We start from the raw sequence: 25,250 nt of genomic DNA on the forward strand, positions 1-25,250 counted from the left end.
TTAGGGGGGCCAGGCTCTCATGTGACAGACCAGATGTTCTTGTATTATTCTTATATTTAAAAATAAAAAAAGAATTCACTAAACTAGAGCATATCCAAGACATTTGACCCATTTTAGATGACATATAGTCAATGTCCCTTTGCCCTCCCCGATCTTTGGAATATTTTCAGAGTCAGTTTCCTGCACAGTGTGAATTTGCTTTTGCCCTACTGCAGGTTATATGGCTAAAATGTGGGTCAAGGGCCATTCACCATGAGGCAGAGGAGATAAGCAGAGACTAGATCATGCTTACAGTGTTAAGGATCATGGATTTATTCTTAACTATAATGAGAAACTAATGAAAGGTGTTTCAGGTTTACATTTTTGTCTGATGACTCTGCTGCTAATCTGAGCTTAGACTGGAGGAGGACAGAAGCAGCTATGGTAAAATTGGTTGAGACGTCACGAATAACAGTCCTGGACAGCAGGTATTGCTGATTACCAATGCCACATGCCCCCATCTCCTTTCCTTGCCCAGAGAGACCACTTCCCACAGTAAAGACAGAAAACGCCTGGTACTCCATTTCCAGCTTCCCTTGCAATTAGTGCAGAGAGGCATGTGATCCAGAAATGGCCAATGGGAAATCTGATAGCTTCAGGAAAACATTTTCCTCTATAATTAAAACAGGAGAAAGCCTTTTTGGACATTTGGTGTGTGAGAACATGATGCTTGCAGCTGCTGCAGAGATCATAGACAACAGAGTATGTATGACAGAGCAGAAAGGTCTGGGCCTTTTTTCTTTTTAACTTTTTATTTTTACATGGATACAAAAAGTCCACATACTGTGTGAAAGGCTCATTGAGTTTTCATGAATTAAAGAAATCTATATAATCAGCAACCAATAAAAATCCAGAAACCCTCCTTATGCTTTCTTATGCGCTCTCGAGGTTAATCATTATTCTGACAATATGGATTACTTTCACTTGGATTTCTAAAAAAATCTGTTTTGTTTTTGTTTTTATCTTTCAGTGTTTTGCATTAGGAGATGGCATCATATTTTGTATATACTCTTTTGGGTCTGGCTTGCTTTTACTTGGGTTTCCCTGGTAGCACATATGGTTAAGACTCCACCTGTAGTGCAGGAGACCTGGGTTTGATCCCTGGGTAGGAAAGATCCCCTGGAGAAGGGAATGGCTACCCATTCCAGTATTTTTGCCTGGAGAATCCCATGGACAGAGGAGGCAAATGCGACTGAGTGACTAACTTTGTTTGTTTGTTTTAATTTTATTTTATTTTTAAACTTTACATAATTGTATTAGTTTTGCCCAATATCAAAATGAATCTGAATACCATGTTTGTAAGAGTCATCTGTCACTTGGATAGCTATAGATTGTTCATTTTCATTCCTGTAGAACATTATGTTTTGTGACTATACTCCAACTTATTCATTTGACTGTTGGTATCTATTTGGGTGGTTTGTCTAGCTAGGGCTCCTATGAATATTTTCATATACACACTGTTGAATATATGTATGCATTTCTGTTGGGTGTATATCTCTTTGATTTGTAGTAGTTCTTTAAATAGTTAAGATAGGATTCCTTTTCTACACATAGGCATAGGCATATTTCCCAATCTGTGACTTGTTTTCTCCACGCTCTTAGTTATATCTTTTGATGAACAGAAGTTCTTAATTCTGAAATAGTTGACCACTATTTGTTGATTGATGCTTTTTGTGTCCTGTTTAAGAAAATTGTACCTAATCCAGAGTTACAAAGATATTTTATTTTCTTTTGGAAGCTTTAGTTTCTGACTTTGACATTTAAATTCAAATTCATCTGAAACTGATTTTTTGTTTATGGTGAGAAGTGAAGAAATCAAGATTATTATTTTTCCCTCAAAATGGAAATCCAGTTCATCCAGCATCATTGCTTAAAGAAACTTATATAAATAACAAACCTATATATAACAAAAATATACATAGTTTTGTGATGGATTTTAAACCTTCTATTTGTTCTTTTTGTTTATCTTTTCCCTACTGCGCCAGTGAGTGTCATCTTTGACAAAAATCAGATGTCTTGTAAATTTGTGGGTTTGTTCCTAAACTCTGGTCTCTTGGTTTGTTAGTCTGTCTTTGCACGAATTCTGTACTGTTGCGGTTATAACTTATGTTGACCTTGTATCCAGTGGCCTTGCTAATTAACCTTTCTTATTAATTCTAATAGTTTATAGGTTCTTTCTTAATTTTCTAGATGTACAGTCATATAGTTTAGAAGTAATATTATTTTTTCTTCCCTTCCAATCCTATTCATCTTCTCTCTTTCCTTCTGTCCCTCTCTCCTCTGTTCCCTTCCATTTTCCTTGCATTATTATACTGTTTATGACCTCCACTACAGTGTTAAATAGAAGGGGTCATAGTGGATGATTGTCTTTTTATAATCTCTTTAGAAAATATTTTAATATTTCTCCATTCTATATGATGAGGGTAGGTTATTTGTTTGAAAAGATGCCCTTTCATATTAAAGAGACTGTATTCTGTTCCTGTTTGCTGGAAGTTAAAGTCATAAATGGGTGTTGAATTTGTCAAATACCTTTTTTTTGTCTGACAATGATTATGTGAGTGTCTCTCTTTTTTCTATTCAGTTCAGTTCAGTTCAGTCGTTCAGTCATGTCCGACTCTTTGCGACCCCATGAATCTCAACGTGCCAGACCTCCCTCTCCATCACCAACTCCCAGAGTTCACCCAAACTCATGCCCATGGAGTTGGTGATGCCATCCAGCCATCTCATCCTCTGTCGTCCCCTTCTCCTCCTGCCTCCAATCTCTCCCAGCATCAGAGTCTTTTTCCAAGAGTCAACTTTTCGCGTGAGGTGGCCAAAGTACTGGAGTTTCAGCTTTAGCATCAGTCCCTCCAATGAACACCCAGGACTGATCTCCTTTAGGATGGACTGGTTGGATCTCCTTGCAGTCCAAGGGACTCTCAAGAGTCGTCTCCAACACCACAGTTCAAAAGCATCAATTCTTTGGTGCTCAGCTTTCTTCACAGTCCAACTCTCACATCCATACATGACCATTGGAACAACTGTAGCCTTGACTAGACAGACCTTTGTTAGCAAAGTAATGTCTCTGTAAATAATATTACTTCTAAACTATATGACTGTACATCTAGAAAATTAAGAAAGAACCTATAAACTATTAGAATTAATAAGAAAGTTTAATTAGCAAGGCCACTGGATACAAGGTCAACATAAGTTATAGCATATTAAAAATATGCTATCTAGGTTGGTCATAACTTTCCTTAATAAAAGTGAATTACATTGATTAATTTTTAAGTGATAATCCAACCTTGCGTACCTGTGCTAAACTCCACTTAGTTGGACTTGTTACTCTTTTGTTTTAGATTTTCCTATGTTTCATAAGAAAAAGTGGTCTTTAATTTTTTTTTCTTAAGAGAGGGATATTTTTAAAATGTTTTTATGAGGCCAGAACAACTTGTTGGAACCAAAGTTGTTCTGGCCTCATAAAAATTTTTTTAAAATATCCCTCCCTTTTCTATTCTCTAAGCATTTGTGCAGAGTTGATACCATTTCTTTGTTAAATATTTGGAAGAATTGAATGGTAATGCCATCTGGACCTGGAGTTTTGCAATGGATTTTTAAATTACAAGGCAGTTTTTAAAATAGATATAGTTCTATTCAGATTTTCTATGTGTTCTTTTTGTTATTTTTGATAAGTTGTATTTTTCAAGGAGCCTGTCAACTTTGTCTTCTGATATGTGAATATATATTATATATATATAATATATATATAAAATCTGTTGAGTCAATCTGATAGATTCTTAATTTCAGATGTTTTATTTTCAGCTCTACCATTTCTATTTTAAAAGTATATTCTAATTCTCAGATGAAATTATCATTTCATTTATTTATCTTTCCCTCTTCTTAGCTTGGTTAATAATAGTAATGGTTTTTTGATTGATTTCTAGGCTAGACTCTAGATCTGTGCTGTTCAGCCACATGTGGCTTTTGGCTAATCTTAATTGAGATATGTATGGTATAAGTGTAAAATGTCAGATTTTAACGATTTGGTACAAAAAAAAGTATGTAAAATAGCTCAGTAACTTTACATAGATCACATGTTGAAATGATACTAAAATGAAATTAATTTGACCTGTTTCTTTGTGCTGTTATAAATAACTTCACAATGTGGCAGATGTTTTGAGGGGAAAATAGGCTGTGTGCTTAAAGATCTTGAGGTTTCTAAGTATGTCTTTTCTGAAAGACCGCAACTAGTCATAGTTGCATGTGTTTGTAGAAGCACCTCTCTATCTGGGCAAAACCATGATTTGTAACATCTCACCTTGTCCTAGAATCGACAAACACCCCCATGTTTTAAGTGAGTTCAGAAAGACAAGCTACCTCCCTGAGGTTCTCCCCTCCCGAGACTGTGGCCTCCTATAGTCCTCTCTGTTTTAGCGGTTCTCTGACAACTGTAAAATGATGATTTAAAGAGATGCTGGATCATCAAAAAAGCAAGAGAGTTCCAGAAAAACATCTATTTCTGCTTTATTGACTATACCAAAGCCTTTGACTGTGTGGATCACAATAAACTCTGGAAAATTCTGAAAGAGATGGGCATACCAGACCACCTGACCTGCCTCTTGAGAAACCTGTATGCAGGTCAGGAAGCAACAGTTAGAACTGGACATAGAATAACAGACTGGTTCCAAATAGGAAAAGGAGTACGTCAAAGGTATATATTGTCACCCTGCTTATTTAACTTATATGCAGAGTACATCATGAGAATCGCTGGGCTGGAGGAAGCACAAGCTGGAATCAAGATAGCCGGGAGAAATATCAATAACCTTAGATACGGAGATGACACCACCCTTATGGCAGAAAGTGAAGAAGAACTGAAGAGCCTCTTGATGAAAGTGAAAAAGGAGAGTGAAAAAGTTGGCTTAAAGCTCAATATTCAGAAAACGAAGATCATGTGATCCGGTCCCATCACTTCATGGGAAGTAGATGGGGAAACAGTGGAAACAGTGGCTGAGTTTATTTTTCTGGGCTCTCGAATCACTGCAGATGGTGACTGCAGCCATGAAATTAAAAGACGCTTACTCTTTGGAAGGAAAGTGATGACCAACCTAGACAGCATATTAAAAAGCAGAGACATTACTTTCTCAACAAAAGTCCATCTAGTCAAGGCTATGGTTTTTCCAGCAGTCATGTATGGATGTGAGAGTTGGACTATAAAGAAAGCTGAGTGCTGAAGAATTGATGCTTTTGAACTGTGGTGTTGGAGAAGGCTCTTGAGAGTCCCTTGGACTGCAAGGAGATCCAACCAGTCCATTCTAAAGGAGATCAGCCCTGGGTGTTCATTGGAAGGACTGATGCTGAAGCTGAAACTCCAATACTTTGGCCACCTGATGCGAAAAGCTGACTCATTGGAAAAGACCCTGATGCTGGGAAAGATTGAGGGCAGGAGGAGAAGGGGACGACAGAGGATGAGATGGTTGGATGGCATCACCGACACAATGGACATGAGTTTGGGTGGACTCCGGAAGTTGGTGATGGACAGGGAGGCCTGGTGTGCTGTGGTTCATGTTGGTCACAAAGAGTCAGACACGACTGAGTAACTGAAATGAACTGAACTGAATTATTTGATAATGAAAAGAAGAAAAAAAATTCTCCTTGTGATGAGAACTCTTAGGACCTACTCTCTTGACAACTTTCCCAGGTATCGTTTAGCAGTGTTATCTATAGTCATCATGGTGTACATTGCATCCCTAGTACTTACCTTATCGGTTTTTCTTTTCAGTGATACTTAAGTCTGGCTAACTTGTTCTTGTCCTCCAGAGATTTTCTGCAATTTCTTAACATTTCTTCACCATTTTGGGCTTTTGATGAAATTATTGTTTTTGACATTCACTTCAAATTTAATTCAGAATTGTTCCTGTAGATTAGTAGAACAGTCTGTCTAGTTCTTATCTTTGTTATGCCTCTTTTTTTTTTTTCAAACAGGTAACTTTAAGATCACACCGTTAAAAACTATATAAGCTTGACTCTCCAGGAACTCTTTCTGGAGGAAATGTCTCTATATAAAAACTCTTGCCAACTTACAAGTCCAGAATTAATGTCTTGACCCTCTGTAGCAGAGTGACTGATTTTGACCTCAGGGTGACTTTCTTAGGTGGGGTCACCTTCTTCACTAGGGTCAAAGAGCTTGCTTTCCATAGCGAGCTCTTTTAGTTGGCTTCTGTCTTTCTTGTTAAGCTGCCTTTGTGGTATCCTTACTTTCAACAAATTTGGAACTTCTGAAGTTTCTTTTGGATCCTATTAGACTTTCTTTCTCTACAAGTAGGTCATCATTGCAGTTAACTGGTTGTATTCCTTCCGAAGTGGAAGGATGGTTAAAATGCCAGAATCTGCTGCTTCATGTATAACAGTTCTCGTTTTGAGAGTCTGTAGAATTTTATCAACTCACAGCTATGGTTAATGAAGGAGCACTAGGTGGTGAGAGAGGAGAGCAGAGAGCAACTTTCTTGAGGGCAACTTTCAAGTCATTGTTCCTTCTCTCATTTATTTTCTAGGGATATGTGATTAGCAATAGGAAACGACATATGAGCAGCTTTGTATTTGATATTTGATGTGATTTTCATTAACAAATGATTTCCTTTTTTTTTTTTTTCCTTGTTAAGGTAAGCTTTGTTTATGGTGGAGTTAATCCTTTAAATCAACATATTCTTAGAGGATATCCTGAACTAATACAGCCAGAGTAGAGCTAGTGGCCTAGAGGTTGCTGATAGGAAGCAGAAGATCTTGGAGCCAGGCTGAGAGATCACTTGAGAGAAACTCCTCATAACAGAAGTTTGCCAACCCCTGCCCTACATCTATAGTTAGCAGAACTGGAGGTATCTAGCCAATAAAAAATGTTAAATGAGAGTATATATGGGAAAAGAGCCAAAAGGGGAGATGGTAAGAAGAAAGAATGAGCAGGAATATAGAAAATTTTACATTTTAATGGTGATGGAAATTTTATTCATTGACGTCCAAATCAAATGGGAAAAAGAAGAAAGTTAAATTGGCAAAATTTTATCTTTTATTAATTTTCTGTTTAAAAATACAAGCAAGAGTGTAAATATTTTTCACTTAAACTATATTAGCCTTTTAATCATTGTTATAAAAAAGGCATTAAAATTGTACCTACTACACATATTTGAGTTTTTGTTTAATCCATGAAATAAGTTAAAATATGGCAGGATCAGAATAATAACTCTTTGGAGATGACTGAGAAGTTTAAACAGGGTACAATAGAACTGAAGTTGATACATGAGTTGTTTTTTATGACTCTCAGGCAATGTAGTTGATTGTGAAGCTATTTGAGAGATGTTAATAGCTATACATACTTTGTAATATACTTTTAGTGACTAAGATCAGTAATTTTCTTATGTTCTAAAGAAATAATGTACTAATAATATTTATTGAATAATTTACTACGTTTACAATTCTGTACTATCATGCCCCAAATTATACACTACAGAATCTTAGTATAACTTCCATTACAGTGAAGCATTTAAAAAATACTCTAATAATACCATTGAGTCTATCAAAAGGAGAAGTAGATAGATAATTAATTTGGTTAAATTTATTCACAAGATGATGCTATTAAAGTGCTACATTCAGTATGTCTCAACATGTCAGCAAATTTGGAAAACTCAGCAGTGGCCACTGGACTGGAAAAGGTCAGTTTTCATTCCAGTCCCAAAGAAGTGCAATGCCAAAAAATGTTCAGAGTTTTGTGTACTATTGAGTACCATTGTGTTCATTTCACACGCTAGCAAGTAATGCTAAAAATCCTTCAAGCTAGGCTGTAACGGTATGTGAACCAAGAACTTACAAATGTACAAGCTGGGTTTAGAAAAGGCAGAGGAACCAGAGATCAAATTGCTAACATTTGTTGGCTCATAGAGAAAGCAAGGAAATTTCAGAAAAACATCTGCTTCATTGACTATACTAAAGTCTTTGACTGTGTGAATCACAACAAACTGGAAAATTCTTAAAGAAATGAGAATATCAGACCACCTTCCCTGTCCCAGTGAGAGACTTGTATACAGGTCAAGAAGCAACAGTTAGAACCAGACATAGAACAACAGACTGGTTCAAAATTGGGAAAGGAGAATGTCAAGGCTGTATATTGTCCTCCTGCTTATTTAGCTTATATGCAGAGTACATCATGTGAAATGCCAGGCTGGATGAATCACAAGCTGGAATCAAGGTTGATGGGAGAAATATCAGTAACCTCAGATATGCAAATGATACCACCCTTATGGCAGAAAGTAAAGAGGACCTAAAGAGCCTCTTGATGAAGGTGAAAGAGGAGAGTGAAAAAGCTGACTTAAAACCCAACATTTAAAAAACTAAGATCATGGTATCTGGTCCCATCACTTCATGGCAAATAGAAGGGGGAAAAGTGGAAGCAATGACAGATTTTATTTCTTTGGGCTCAAAAACCACTGTGGATGGTGACTGCAACCAAAAAATCAAAAGACACTTGCTCCTTGGAAGAAAAGCTATGACAAACCTAGACAGGGTATTAAAAAGCAGAGACATCACTTTGCCAACAAAGGTTCATATGGTCAAAGCTGTGGTGTTTCCAGTAGTCATGTACAGATGTGAGAGTTGGGCCATAAAGATGGCTGACAGCCAAAGAATTGATGCTTTTGAATTGTGGCGATAGAGAAGACTCTTGTGAGCCCTTGGACAGCAATGAGATCAAACCAGTCTACCTTAAAGGAAATCAACCCTGAATATTCATTTGAAGGAGTGATGCTGAAGCTCCCATACTTTGACCACCTGATGTGAATAACTGACTCCTTGGAAAAGACCCTGATGCTGGGAAAGATTGAGGGCAGGAGAAGAAGGAGGTGACAGAGGATGAGGTGGTTAGTTGGCATCACCAACTCAGTGGATGTGAGTTTGAGCAGACTCTGGGAGATGGTGAAAGATAGGGAAGCCTGGCGAGCTGAGTCCATGAGGTCATGGTGTTGGACCCAACTTAGTAACTAAACAACAACAGTAAGGAGATGAACAGAATCTTAGTTTTGCTTTTTTGTCATTATTGAGATTCATTATTGTATACTTACCTGGAAAATAGATTATTCTAGCCAGGAGTGCTTTTCCCCTCCTCTGAACTCCTGTGGGTATCCATTATAGTAGTTTCCTATTGTTGCTATAGCATATAACCACACCCTTAGGGGCTTAAAACAACACACAGTTATTATCTTACAGTTCTGAAGGTCAGAAGTCCAGAATGGACCTAATGAATTAAAATCAGGTGTCAGCAAGGTGGGTTCTTAAATGGAGATTGTAAGGGAGAACTGTTCATTGCTTGTTCCATCTTTTAGAGGCTGCCCACATTCCTTGGCTTGTGGTTGCATCACTCAATCTTTGCTTCCATCATCACATCTCCTTTCAGTCTTTCTTGGCCTTCCTCTTATAATGACCCTGTGATTACATTGCACCTACCCAGGTAATCCAGGATAATCTTCCCATCCCCGGGTCTGTAACTTAATCACATCTGCAAAGTCATTTTGCCGTGTTAGTTAACATATTCAGAGAACTTGGGGAAGGACATGGACATCCCTAGGGGCCCATTATTCTTCCTACCACAACTTTCTCCTTTTATTTAGAATCATCGGATGTCAGAGCTGAAAGGAGCATTGGATGAAAACTTGTCCAATCCCTTTACTTTATACATGAAAAAACTGAATGAAACCAAAAGGCCGTTTGTCTTTGTCTGCCTCTAAAGCTTTATTAAAAGATTTGAAATAAGGCCTTAATTATGTTTTTTGTGCTTAACTGTACTTTTATCATAAGTATACAATATTTACTGCCTGAATGATTAAAAGGTTAGTCATAGAAACCAGGAATATCTTATTTCTGACTCAGCTATTTTAAGTCAGTGCTAATGGAAGTTTATAGAAAGCGACTGACTGAAAATACCATGAAGGATAGGGATTCATTTATTCTTATATTTTAAAATTAAAAGAAAGAAATTTTCCATCTTAAAAATAACTACCTTTTTTAAGATGCCAATTCTCTGTCTCTTGCCCAACTCTCCTTTTGTCTACTCACCCTCCTTCATAAAAAATGAAAAGAAAGACTAAAGAAAGAAACAAAGAGAAGAAAGAAAAAAAGGGAGAGAAGGAAAAAAGATACAGTGGTGTTCATTTAATAGTTTTTCTAGAGTAACTCGTGGAATCTGGATTGAGTTTCTTTGATATCCATTGCTATTGGGATGGATTGATAAGTATTATCTGTAATAATTATCTGTAATAATATCATATATTATCTGTAATGCACATCTTTCATATGTATTCAACCCAGGGATCGAACCCAAGTCTTCCGCATTGCAGGCAGATTCTTTACCAGCTGAGCCACAAGGGAAGCCCATTCAATAACTAAGATAATTTAAAAATCAGTGTTTATCTTTTAAAAACTGTTTCATAACTTTGGGAAATTTTTTTTAAATTTAGGTTTATTTTTTGAATTATGATTTTTCTTCTTTTGTTAAGGAAGGATAGTTTAGACTCTTGGTTAAAATGAAAAATTTTTTAAGTGTATCTGGAAAAACATTTTAAAAATCTAGATTTTAGGTTTAGGTTGTCATTCAGACTAGATAAATGACTTACTGTTTTCCAAGAAAAAAAGCTTTGATGCCTATGCAATGACTGATTTTCTTTTGATATTCTTGTAGTTTATATGGAATCTGATTTATTGTTTGGTGAGTTTGGATATATTAGGCATGGTTCTTAAAATAAAATATACCAGAAGCATTATGTTCTGCATAATGAGTCTTTTCTTACTTGTATCAGCATGGTTTTCCATTGGCCCTATACATCTATACATGTCTAAATCTAAACTTGTATGTTATACAGTTCAGTTCAGTTCAGTCACTCAGTCGTGTCCGACTCTTTGTAACCCCATGAATCGCAGCACTCCAGGCCTCCCTGTCCACCCAAACTCATGTCCATCGAGTCTCTGATGCCATCCAGCCATCTCATCCTCTGTCGTCCCCTTCTCCTCCTGTCCCCAATCCCTCCCAGCATCAGAGTCTTTTCCAATGAGTCAACTCTTCGCATGAGGTGGCCAAAGTACTGGAGTTGCAGCTTTAGCATCATTCCTTCCAATGAACACCCAGGACTGATCTCCTTTAGAATGGACTGGTTGGATCTCCTTGCAGTCCAAGGGACTCTTAAGAATCTTCTCCAACACCACAGTTCAAAAGCATCAATTCTTTGGAGCTCAGCTTTCTTCACAGTCCAACTCTCACATCCATACATGACCACTGGAAAAACCATAGCCTTGACTAGATGGACCTTTGTTGGCAAAGTAATGTCCCTACTTTTCAGTATGCTATCTAGGTTGGTCATCACTTTCCTTCCAAGGAGTAAGCATCTTTTAATTTCATGGCTGCAGTCACCATCTGCAGTGATTTTGGAGCCCAAGGAAATAAAGTCTGACACTGTTTCCACTGTTTCCCCATCTATTTGCCATGAAGTGATGGGACCAGATGCCATGATCTTCGTTTTCTGAATGTTGAGCTTTAAGCCAACTTTTTCACTCTCCACTTTCACTTTCATCAAGAGGCTTTTTAGTTCCTCTTCACTTTCTGCCATAAAGGTGGTGTCATCTGCATATCTAAGGTTATTGATATTTCTCCCGGCTATCTTGATTCCAGCTTGTGCTTCCTCCAGCCCAGCGTTTCTCATGATGTACTCTGCATAGAAGTTAAATAAGCAGGGTGACAAAATATAGTCTTGGTGTATTCCTTTTCCTACTTGGAACCAGTCTGTTATTCCATGTCCAGTTCTAACTGTTGCTTCCTGACCTACATATAGGTTTCTCAAAAAGCAGGTCAGGTGGTCTGGTATTCCCATGTCTTTCAGAATTTTTGCACAGTTGATTGTGATCCACACAGTCAAAGGCTTTGGCGTAGTCAATAAAGCAGAAATAGATGTTTTTCTGGAACTCTCTTGCTTTTTCCATGATCCAGCGGATGTTGGCAATGATGATCTGTGGTTCCTCTGCCGTTTCTAAAACCAGCTTGCACATCTGGAAGTTCACATATCGCTGAAGCTTGGCTTGGAGAATTTGAGCATTACTTTACTAGCATGTGAGATGAGTGCAATTGTGCGGTAGTTTAAGCATTCTTTAGCATTGCCTTTCTTTGGGATTGGAATGAAAACTGACCTTTTCCAGTCCTATGGCCACTGCTGAGTTTTCCAAATTTGTTGTCATATTGAGTGCAGTGCTTTCACAGCATCATCTTTCAGGATTTGAAATAGCTCAACTAACTGGAATTCCATCACCTCCACTAGCTTTGTTCGTAGTGATGCTTTCTAAGGCCCACTTGACTTCACATTCCAGGATGTCTGGCTCTAGGTGAGTGATCACACCATTGTGATTATCTTGGTATGTTATACAAGTTTCATTAAATACTGAATTGCAAATAATTCTATTTTTATTTTGTCTAAGATGGTACATATAGGTGCTTAACAACTATAAAACCATGGACCATGCCAGAAGTGCCAGATAACTGATAATGTTTATTATATTGTCATGTTCTCAGTGAGAAAAATGTTAATTATAAGTTAACTTTAGAATGCATTCATTAGAATAAATTATGTTTTGTTGGATGAAAACATAATCTGACTCTTCTTTTCTTGGCAGCAACTTGAATTGGTGGAACCAAGTGGCTGGATTCACGTTCCCTTAACTGATAATCATAAGAAGCCAACTCGCACATTCATGATACAGATTGCTGTTCTAGCCAATCACCAAAATGGAAGAGATACCCACATGAGACAGATTAAAATATACACACCAGTGGAAGAGAGCTCCATTGGTAAATTTCCTAGATGTACAACCATTGATTTCATGATGTATCGCTCAATAAGGTGACCTTAGAACAAAAGTCATTAAACATCTTATCAGTACATATTAAATCTGGTATCTTTATTGAAAAATTAATTATTTTGCAATTTGGTATGCATTGAAAAGTATTTTATTGTAAATTGAATAAATACATTTTGGGTCATAATATCTTTATTTTCTTTAACATATAATAAGGCTCACATATTTTATAATTATTAAAAATGAACTTGAACCAATCATTTAATTTTCCTTATACCAAAAGAAAGCCAACTGAACTGAAAAAATTTTAAGATATACACAAGTATTTTTGCTAACTAGGTAATTATTTTATATAGTGATCATTCATTAGAGTAATGATGTATTGCATGTTTGGGAACAAAACTATGTTTTATCAATAGATATTATCTTTAATAAGTCAAAATTATTATTAGTTTTTTCTATCCAGAGGAATGTCTTATATTAATGCTAGGCCTTTAAAAAAATTTTTTTAATTTGTTTATTTGGTTGGTTCGAGTCTTAGTTGCAGCACACAGGCTCTTCCTTTGTGGCACACGGACTCTAGTTGTGACACGGGTTTAGTTGTTCCACAGCATGGAACAACTTAGTTCCCCAACCAGGGAGCGAACCTGTGAACCCCTGCATTGCAAGGCAGATTCTTAACCACTGGACCAACAGAGAAGTCCCAATACTAGGCCTGTTATTTATTTATTTATTTATTTTTTTAGGCCTTTTAAAAAACTGTCAAAATAAGCTTAGCATTCAGTGTCTTATGAGAACCACTCTGATTTGGGGAGTGTCATTAATTGTAGCATAATTATTGTACTTTCATGAAATATTTTTAACCCCAGTTGTCTATATCCTAATATTGTGTCAGATTGCTACTATAATCTACTGTTTATCCTAATTCTGATGCTGCTTATAGGATAGTTAGTTTCAAATTTGTATCTGACACTGAAGTCCCATTCCCTGAGGAATACAATGTAGCTCACAAAATTTTTTAAAATATGTGAAATTATTCTTTACATATAAAAATATTTTAAAGGTGCTTAAATGAGTTTTCTTTCCATGGTTTAACATGGATCCATTTGATTCTGTATGTTTTTCCCAATGCTACTTGCTGCCCCATATTTCTTACTTTGAGGGAGACAGAACTTCCCTATATTGGGTAATTTTTTTTTTTTTTCTTTTTGTGGCTGTGCTACATGCTTGTGAGCTGTTAGTTCCCCAATCAGGGCTCAAACCTGGACCCTTGGCAGTGAAAGCATGGAGTCCTAACCACTAGACCACCAGGGAATTCCCACCCCTTATTGGCCCTTGTTTGGGAAAGATTCCTCAGAGGTTCTTGCATTACTGGGTAGACTGAAGTCTTAAATTAACAAAGTTTAAAAAATAATTATGGGTTTGATTTTATTGTGGTAGATTTGATTTATTGTGGCCACTGATTTATGTGGATGCTATAAAAAATAAAGGTTTCATTTTTTTGACTCAGCAGAACCTCAGCTCTTTTTCTATGAGTTCCACAAAGAGTTTGTTATTTTCATTTTCTCCTTAGAGTAAGAAGCATGGTAGGTGACTATATGGTCAGCAAGAAGTCTGTAACCAAAACTCATTTGAGATCAGCAAATTAATCTCAAATACAGATGTGGGGTACTGGGAGGGAAAGAAGAGAGAGCTGAAGAAAAACATGGATAGGAGTTTTAAAAACAGGAGCGAATCAAGGAAGTAAGAAGAGTAATATATAGTTGGCACTGTATTAGATGTTCTTTGTTAGTCTGATAAGGAAAAATTTATGTAAACACAAGGTCTTCATCTCAAATACAGAGAAATCTAATAAAAGTTACAGGAGGTTTTATTAGTAATAATTATCATTTATCAGATGCAGTCTGTTATTTCCTACTATACTAATAGGTTGTGAAGAAACTCCTAAAATTAGTAGGGATTAAGAAGATTGATACTTTTGAACTGTGGTGTTGGAGAAGACTCTTGAGAGTCCCTTGGACTGCAAGGAGATCCAACCAGTCCATTCTAAAGATCAGCCCTGGGATTTCTTTGGAAGGAATGATGCTAAAGCTGAAACTCCAGTCCTTTGGCCACCTCATGCGAAGAGTTGACTCCTTGGAAGACTCTGATGCTGGGAGGGATTGGGGGCAGGAGAGGGGACGACAGAGGATGAGATGGCTGGATGGCATCACTGACTCAATGGACGTGAGTCTGAGTGAACTCCGGGAGTTGGTGATGGACAGGGAGGCCTGGTGTGCTGTGTTTCATGGGGTCGCAGAGTCGGACACGACTGAGCGACTGATCTGATCTGATCTGAAGAAGATTGTTGGGAAATTCAGTACGTTTTCTGCTTCTGTTCCCTTTCCCTGTTTTCCATAAGCCAGCTGGCTGACTACCTCATTAGGCATAGGAAAACTTGGTAGTGGAGGATTATGGAGGTAATGGTTCCCCTATTTTAAGGATTATCTGAAGTACAATAACAATGCATAATTACCTGAAGCAGTTTTATTTCTCTCTTGAAAGTATATATCCAATAAAAGATTTGTGTCTTGAATATATGAAGAACTCTTATAACTGAATAGGAAGAAAAAAAATTCAATTAAAGTGAACAAAAGATTTAAGCCAACATTTCACCAAAGAAGACATATGATTGGCAAATAAGCATATGAAAAGATGTTCAACTTCATTGGATGTTCAGTTCAGTTCAGTTCAGTTCAGTCGCTCAGTCGTGTCCGACTCTTTGCAACCCCATGAATCGCAGCACGCCAGGTCTCCCTGTCTATCACCAATTCCCAGAGTTCACCCAAACTCATGTCTATCGAGTCGGTGATGCCATCCAGCCATCTCATCCTCTGTCGTCCCCTTCTCCTCCTGCCCCCAATCCCTCCCAGCATCAGAGTCTTTTCCAATGAGTCAACTCTTCGCATGAGGTGGCCAAAGTACTAGAGTTTCAGCTTTAGCATCATTCCTTCCAAAGAACTCCCAGGGCTGATCTCCTTCAGAATGGACTGGTTGGATCTCCTTGCAGTCCAAGGGACTCTCAAGAATCTTCTCCAACACCACAGTTCAAAAGCATCAGTTCTTCAGTGCTCTGCCTTCTTCACAGTCCAACTCTCACATCCATACATGACCACTGGATGTTAGTGAAATGCAAATCGAAATCTTAATGAGATACCATTTCACAGCCACTAGAATGTCTGTGATTAAAAAGACAATTGCAAGTGTTAGCAAAGGTATGGAGGAACTGGACCTCATGTCAGACTGCTGATAAGGATGTAATTGATAAATAAACAATGTTGATAAGGAATTTGGTAATTTTTTTAAAAGTTTAACAGATGCATATTATATGACCAATCATTCCTCTTACAGGTATTTACCAAAGAGAAAAGAGAGTGTATGTCCATGCTAAGACTTGCACATGAGTGTTCATAGCAGCTTTATTTGTAGTACCTAAAAATTGGCAGCAAAGCCTATGTTGTTCAACAGGAGAAGGTATAAACAAATTGTGGTAAATCCATGTAATAGAATACTAAGTAATACAAATAAATGAAGTTAATGAATACATGCAACAATGTGGATAAATTTCCAAAATAATTATGCTGAAAGAAGCCACTAAAATGACTATAGTCTGTATGATTCCATTTTTTAAAAACTCTAGAACATACTCATCAAGTGATAGAAGGCATATCAGTGGTTGCATTGGATGGGTTGTAGAGAGAAGTCAGAGGGATGAATTACTTGAGCGGATGACAGAAATGTTCATTATCTTGACTGTGGTACTGGTTTCACAGCTATATACATACTCCAAAATTTGCCAATTTACACATTTAAAATGCCTTAATAAAGCTGACTTTTAAAAAATAGCTTATTCTACCTGTTTCACATAGGAATCACACAAAATGCTAAACTCAATGTAGTTATATTTCTTACTGTATAGAATCTGAGAAAACTAGCATTGAAAATCCATTTTAACAGTTAATAAAACAATGACAGAAAATTCATGGGTTCATCTGCAATCAGTATACATTTTTGAGTATTGATAAAACTGTGCATTTGTGAGATTTAGATGTTTTCATTTCACATGTAATCAAAGTATTGGACACTTTAAAAATCAGTTTATCAACTGAGGAAATATTGTCACAAGAAACACTCCATAAAACTGTGGAATTATAAAATACAACAGTTCATTGAAGAGTAGTAAATACCCAACTTATCAAAACACTAACATATATTGAGTGTTGAATTAGATGTAATAATAAAACCAAAGTAAATCTGATGCAGACTTTGCTTTCCAGTTGCTTTTAGTCTACTGAGGGAAATAATAGGTCTCTGATAACCAGGTCAGAATTTAGAGCGGTAAGATCGCTCTGTAGAAAAGAGAGTTGACGTCCTGTTCAGGAAGTTAGAGGTAAAGCTGGAGAAGGCACTGTGGAGGAGGTGGAATTCCGGAAAGAAAGACTGTTTGTAACATCAGCTAGCTCACTCACTTTCCAAGCTTATTCTCAAATCCAGACTATCGTTGCTTTTACATGAATAACAATGATTAATTTGAAACAGATGATTTGAATGTCAGGAATCCAGTGATGTTTTGTATGTTTGAAAGCTTCCAATGATTAAAACACAGGCCAGTCTTGAAAAGTAATTTTGGACACCATGGCTCTGTCCTTTTTGTTATTATGACTACTAGTTACAAATTTTTATGAGTATAAAGTTTTGACTCAAATACAGAGATTTGATGTGTTTCTAGTGTTAGAAAATCTGGCTTTAAATTCTTAATGTCTTATTATATGTCATTTTTAATTGACTTCTTGGTTATTAGCTTGTTTCATCAATTTTTAAAATGATGAGTTGCAGAATATGTTAAAGCATTAGGGAAAATAATACTTTGCAGTTGTGGTTATTTGGAGACACTTTTGCCTTGTGGATCTTTTAAAGCAAGATTACCTTCTTTTGCCCACATTGTTTTGGCTTTCCTCACTTCTGCTATGACTCCCTGGGGTATGGTGTTTGGACGTGTTCGCTGTACAAGGCTGTTTACCAGCCATCTACAAGGAGGCTCTCTGCGCTTCATGATCTGCCATTTAGTTGAGCCTGCTTCTGTGCAGTGGTGTCTAGAAAGCATTAGAGAGAAGACAACAACAACAAAAGCCTCAGGGATTACTTTATTAATTATCCATAATAATGACTTATTCTATTAACAGGTCATATCTAAAGGCTAATTAATTAGGACTCCCCCCACTTTAAATTCAAGAAAATGTCTATAATCCATGGCAATATTATATGAAAAGTTGAAATTATTTTTTTACTAATATTAACCAGTCTATATTTTAGTTTTATGTGTAAGTACCCTCCCTTTTTTCTATGGCTAATCCAATGGCACCCCACTCCAGTACTCTTGCCTGGAAAATCCCATGGACGGAGGAACCTGGTGGGCTGCAGTCCATGGGGTTGCTAAGAGTCCGACACGACTGAGCAACCTGACTTTGACTTTTCACTTTCCTGCATTGGAGAAGGAAATGGTGACCCACTCTAGTGTTCTTGCCTGGAGAATCCCAGGGACAGGGGAGCCTGGTGGGCTGCCATCTGTGGGTCGCACAGAGTCGGACATGACTGAAGTGACTTAGGAGGAATCCTACGATGGTTGTTTATTTTCTCTTGTCCTTTCTGGTTAATAGAACCGATTTACTATTTTGCCAACATAAGCAAAATTACACCTTTTTAAAGGTAGTCTACCTGCTTATGAAATCTTTTTCTGAGTGAATTAATATTTCAGGAGATGATATTTCACACCGTGTATAATTGAAACTCTAGTATTTACCATCTCGGTTGTTTTAATTATTGCACTTGTGGCTGTAAACTTTCCACTGATGGAGTTCAGTGATCACCGTAAGATGATTTTCCACTGTGCATTTACTTTTCCAATGTTGAGAGCAAATTACGATTCTCTCCCTGTGGTCCTAGAAGGAACTCCCCCAACTATTTTTATAGACTTTATTCTGAGACTGGCTATCCTCTTTACCCTGGCATTCATCTATAGCTGGAGATCCAGATTTTAACAGATCATTTCCTGTTATTACTACAGCAATATCAAAATGCTGATCGCTTACCAAGAAGCAAAGTATTCAAAAGACTGCAGTAGAGCATTCAGCCAGCTGTTTGTTTTTCAACTGTTAAAATTCATGAAAATCACAGGTTAAATGGATGTGAAGACAAAACAAAATAGACTGTAGGCTTAGTAAAGAGGATGATTACAAGCCGTTAAGTTGTAACAGCTGTTGAGTTATAACACACTCAGGTGTCTATCAAGACAAAGGAAAGGGATTTTACTGTTTATTTTAAAACTTTATTTCTTAAGGTAACATTCAGTAACTGATAAGAGATACAAAGAACTTATTCTTCAGGAGTCTTCTTTCATTTTGTCCCCATCATTTGGGCTATTTGGAACAAAATTCATTTCTTTCTTGAAATCTTCAACTGCTAGGCTGGTGTTTGGGTGTACTTTTGAATCTTCTCCTTCATCTTTCTATACTCAGTAACTGTAAACCCTGAAGATTCTTTCTCCACATGAATTATCACTTTTAGTTTCACCTCATTCACATCTTTCTAGGTCAATTCAGTCTTACCAAAAAAAGAAAAGGTACCAGATAAAACTTTCTAATCTTGCAAACTGGAATAGATGCTAACAACCCTGCACTTTAATACACATGTGCATTCCCACTGGTAGGAAATGAGTATCACGCTGAACAGGAAGCTCCAGTGTTCTCTGACCCTGTCTTAACTAGTTCTAAGCCAGTCTCCTAGACCCACTCTTACTGCTGATTCTAGTTCTGAATTCCTTAGCTGCTTTTAGCCACTTCTTTTGTTTGTTTGTTCTTGGCCCTTTGGAATTTAATGATAAGGATTGATTTTCTAAAAGAAATGTTGGATTCTTGTGTCATTTTGGGTACATTTTATCTATTTTAATCAGTTGAATAATAGTCACTCTCCTAGACTATCTCTAATAACAAAGCTGATCATTTTAGTAACACTGTGCCAATGAAGAGAGATAAATACAGTGACATATAACATTTACTAAGGTTGGAAAGCATGCAACACATTTTATAAAGATTTATTTAGATGGAAATAATCGACTGTCATTTTTTTTGTTATTAAGGATACTTGATTACTTATCCCTATTAAATAAAAAAGATGTTGACTCTACACTGCTGTGGTCAGTTGTACTGCATATAGTTTCCAAGAGAAAAACTATCTTTTTTCAAACAACATGTATGATTATATTCCTTATATCCTGTGTAGAATATAAATAAGTAGAAAACGTATTTCCTGTTTAGAAAGAATTTATAATCTAGCTGATGATAGCTAGGAACACAGACACTCATGCATACTTAATAGAATGTAGTATTGCATTAAACAGATAAGTATCTTTTTAATAAGGATAAATATCACCAATGCCCAGGGTAGTCAGTAAGGTTCTTAGGAAAGAGAAATTCATGCACGTAGGGTATCTAAAGAGGCCTTCTTGCCAGCTTATGTACAAGTTGAGAAATAGTGAAGGTAAAGGTCAGAGTATCACCTTCTTTCTTGACAGACTACAGATTGATGGATGTGTTTTTAAGTCTTAGCTAATTTGGGCTTTTCTAATAATGAATCCTTAAGATTCAGGTCATAACTGGCTGCACTGAATGAGTCAGGAGGCTCCCTAGAAGGAGGATGGAATTTTATTTTTCCTATATTTACAAATCAAATGTTTACCTCCTCAGGGATGGAGTATCGGGGTAGAGAGTGGCTCAGAGTAAAGGAACTAAGTTTCCTTTTAGTTGGGAGTCATCAGGAATAGGGAGGAAGTGTTTCTAAATTTATACACTGGTTCTAGAACAGTGGATCCAATTTGGACCAAATTTCCAATTTGGGTCCAGTTTGTGCAATTTTAAGTAGAGATAAATGAGAGGGCATTTTAGGCATGGAAAACTGCATTTGTGGAGGACTGAGGAGATTATATTCAGATTACAGTAAGCAGGGTTTTAATTTTAGTAACGTGTTAATTTAGGATGAAAGAAAGGTAGGGCAGAATGGGGTGAAAGTTTAATCTTACCCTGTTGGATATGGGTAACTAGTTTTATACCCTTATATTCCTCTTATATTTAATGCTGTATTATTTTTTAGAAAATTTATTGGTAGATAATTGCTTTAAAAATATTGTGCTGGTTTCTGCCGCACATCAACATGAATCAGTCACAGGTATGCATCTGTCTCCTCCCTCTTGAACTTGCTTGCTATCTCCCACCTCATTCCACAGAGCACTGGGTCAAGCTCCCTGTGTCACACGGCAAATTCCTGCTGGCTGGCTGTTCTACATATAGTAACATACATGTTTCCTTGCTGCTCTCCATTCATCCCACCCTCCCCTTCCCCCACTGTGCCCACAAGTCTCTTCCCTATGTCTGCATCTCCACTGCTGCCTCGCAACAATAGATTCATCAGTGCTGTCTTTCTAGATTCCATACACATGCTTTAATATACAATATTTGTCTTTTTCTTTCTCACTCTACAGTAGCTGTAGGTTCATCTACCTCATTAGGACTGACTCAAATGCATTCTTTTTTATAGCTGAGTAATACTCCATTGTATTTACGTACCACAATTTCTGTATCCGTTCATCTGTCAATGGATGAATCATCTTCCATGTCCTAGCTATTGTAAAAAGTGCTGCAGTGAACATTGAGGTACATACATCTCTTTCAATTATGTTTTTCTCAGGGTGTGTGCCCAGTACTGGCATTTTTTGGTCATATGGTAGTTTTATTCCTAGTTTTTTAAGGAATCATCATAGTCTTCTTCATAGTAGCTGTTTCAATTTACATTCCCACCAACAGAGCAAGAGGGTTCCCTTTTCTCCATGTCATTTCCAAATGCTATATTTTTATTAAAACTTTGGAAGAGAAAAGATGCAATATGGTAGCCTAACACCTACCACCATTGTAAGTTGTGAAGGAGACTATGGAACTAAACTATTTTTTTAAACTAGTTTTATGTAAATCAAAAGATTTATTTAACATTTGTCTTAATTAAGATTGGACCTTGAAGAAGACTGTCAGAAGTTTGCCTGGGGTGAACAGTTGGGTGGAAATCTGTGCTTTTCCAAAGGGAATTGCTCAGTGGATGATTCTTGTGGAACCACAGAAATGCCCAGTCATTGTTTCAGGTTCTCTCCTTTCGTTCCAGAGATTTAGATAATAAAGGGAATTCTTAGAAAAATCCACTTGAAAGCAAAACTATCAGAAATTATACACAGCTCTAAATAAGGCTCTCAAGTGGCCATTATAAAAATATTTGAGTTTTTGGATGTGTTATGTGTTTAAACAAAGTCATCATTTAGTAGAAATACAACTTGAGTCCTTTGGGTCCAATTTGTGCTTGTCTTACATCTAATTACTTTTAGATTAAAAAATAAAGACTTCTTTTAGAAATGAAGAAGTCTTTGAAACCGTATTATTCATACTATGTGTGTGTGTTAGTCACTCAGTCGTGTCTGACTCTTTGCAACCCCATGGACTGTAGCCCACCAGGCTCCTCTGTCCATGGAATTCTCCAGGCATGAACACTAGAGTGGGTTGCTGTTCCCTTCTCCAGGGGATCTTCCTGACCCAGGGATCAAACCTGGATCTCCTGCATTGCAGGCAGATTCTTTACTGCCTGAGCTACCAGGGAAATCCATTCGTACTATAATCCCTTTTAAAGATATGAAATATCTTTTAAGATTTATATCATGAAATATACTAGTGATATGAAGAATGATATAGTGCAAGCACAGTTTCTTGATTTAAATAATAGAAACAATTTTGCATATGCTCTTTGTATAGCTGCTGCTGCTGCTGCTGCTAAGTCGCTTCAGTTGTGTCTGGCTCTGTGCGACCCCATAGATGGCCTACCAGGCTCCTCTGTCCCTGGGATTCTCCAGGCAAGAACACTGGAGTGGGTTGCCATTTCCTTCTCCAATGCATGAAAGTGAAAAGTGAAAGTGAAGTCGCTCAGTCCGACTTCAGCGACCTCATGGACTGCAGCCTACCAGGCTCCTCCGTCCATGGGATTTTCCAGGCAAGAGTACTGGAGTGGGGTGCCATTGCCTTCTCCGCTTTGTATAGCTAGTGAATACAAGAGATTTTTAATGTGTGAAATTTTCTATTATTTACAAGCTAAAAGGAAGTAACTCAGTAATGTAGGAATTATATGAGCACCTAAACCCTATCTGTGTAATCTTTGGCTAAAGGTTTTACGAGCTTTTTTCCTTTTTAGTTGTATGTGTGTGTGTGTGTGTGTAGCATAATGTGTATACAGTGAAATGCACCAAACACTAGCTCAATGAATTAGGTCAAAGTGGACACCCATATCCATGCCAACGGCTAAAGTACCTCCTTGAAGCCCTCTTCATGTGCCATCTCAACCACTGTCCCTTCCTTCCCTCTAAGATTGACCTCTACCCCTAATGTAATATCCATATGTATTAATACATACAATGTGCAGTATATTTTCTTTTGTGTTGGTTTCCTTTTACTCAGCATGATTTTTGTAATATATATTCATATTACTGTATCTTATAGCTGTAGTCTGTTCATTTTTACTGCTATATATCTAGTATTCTATTGTTGAAATATTGTTTTTGTTTAGTCTCTAACTTGTATCCAACTGTTTTGTGGCCCCATGGACTGTAGCCTGCTAGGCCCCTCTTTCCATAGGATTTCCCAGGCAAGAACACTGGAACGGGTTGCCATTTCCTTTTCCAGGGGATCTTCGGGACCCAGGGATGGAACCCACATCTCTTGCACTGGCAGATTCTTTACTGCTGAGCTACCAAGGAAGCCCCTCTTGTAGGAATCGACAGTAATTTGTTTACTCATTCTACTGATGTTTGTTATTGTGTTTTCCCATTTGAAGCTATTACAAATAATGCTGTTACGAAATTCTACTACCTGTCTTTTGACTCATCATCATTTTCAAAAGTGCATGTAATCATTCACATGTCAACAGCAGGGTATGAGTCTCTGCTGCTCCATCTACTCAGCAATTTAGTATTGTTGGTCTTTTAAATTGTAGCCACTTTGATGAATGTAGTGTTGTCTTATTGTAGTTTTAATTTTCTGTTCGTAGTAGTTAACGAGATCACGCCACTTTTCATATGTTGTCAATTTGGATAATGTCTTTTGTGAAGTATTCTAGTCTATTCATTTAAAATTTTTATCTTGTTTTCCTTGTTGATTTATAAAAGTGCTTCACATATTCTGGTTATAAATGCTTTGACAGTTATCAGTGTTGTAACTGTCTTCTACTCTATGGTTTTCCTTTTTCATTCTCTTAAAGATGGGATCTCTTAATGAACAGAAATTCTCACTTTTAATATAAACCAATTTATTAATCTTTTCCATGATGTTTAGTGATTTTTGTGCAGTAAGAAGGCTTTTCCAACCTGAGAATTGTACAGATATTCTCTTATATTATCTTCTAAAAGCTTTATTTGCTTTGTTGTGTAGACTTAAGTGTGCAATCCATCTTAGATGATGAGTTAAATTTCAATTTTTTCTTCCATATACATTGACCCAGCACCACTCATTGAAGACCATAATTTCCCATTGCTCTACAATGTCACCTGTATTTCAAATCAAGTGTCTGTATGTGTATGGTATGTTTTTGCATTCCCTACACAATCCCATTTGTCTCTTGTACCAAAAACATACTGTCTTATTATTGTTGGGTTGTAACAGTTTGATATCAGGTATAGCTATATCAAGTACAGTCTGTTCCTTCTTAACACTCTCTCAAGTATTCTTGACATTTTTCATTATTATTATTATATACATTTTGAATTCAGCTTATCAGGGTACATGCGTGCATGTGTGGACACAAACACACACAAACTGGGTAGAATTTTTCTTGGGATTGCTATGAATCTATAGATCAATTTGATAATTATGCTGCACTTCATGGGATCACAAAGAGTCGGACATGACTTAGTGACTGAACAACAACATGCTTTTACAATATTGTCTTCTAAGTCACTAAAAACTCCCTTGTATTTAAGTCTTTAATTTCTTTTGATGATGTTTTATACATTTTTAGGGAGACATCTTGTACATGTTTTGTAGATTTACTTCTAAGAATTTGGTATTTTTGATGATATTATGGATGATACTTTTAAAAAATTTATTTTGGTAAATAGAAGTAAAATTAATTTTTTATTTTCACTTTATATCTAGCAAATTTATTACTTACCTCTAATTAGAATTTTCTGTAGATTCTTTTTACATTTCTAAATGATGGCTATTTTGTTTCTTTTTTTTTTC

General features: G+C 36.8%; 1 protein-coding gene across 10 annotated transcripts in view; it reads left to right on the forward strand.

Annotated features, from left to right (window-relative positions):
- The window catches only part of ANAPC10 (anaphase promoting complex subunit 10), a 168,641-nt gene that overhangs the window by 72,335 nt on the left and 71,056 nt on the right, over window positions 1-25,250 (forward strand). For 6 of the 10 annotated variants that reach the window (XR_015144167.1, XM_086346547.1, XM_086346549.1 and 3 more), the window contains one exon: window positions 12,712-13,022. The exons of the other annotated variants lie outside the window; for them this stretch is intronic. Coding sequence is in view for 5 of the 6 variants with exons in the window: in XM_086346547.1 (XP_086202673.1) it covers window positions 12,712-12,942 (231 nt within the window). In the remaining variant the exon portion in view is untranslated. Of the gene's footprint in view, window positions 1-12,711; window positions 13,023-25,250 lie in introns of those variants that run through there. 10 annotated transcript variants of the gene reach the window in all.

The sequence above is a fragment of the Bos grunniens genome, chromosome 17 (genome assembly GCF_055505025.1).
Source record: "Bos grunniens cultivar Pamir isolate PY7600 chromosome 17, Bosgru_T2T1.0, whole genome shotgun sequence".
NCBI classification, from domain to species: domain Eukaryota; kingdom Metazoa; phylum Chordata; class Mammalia; order Artiodactyla; family Bovidae; genus Bos; species Bos grunniens.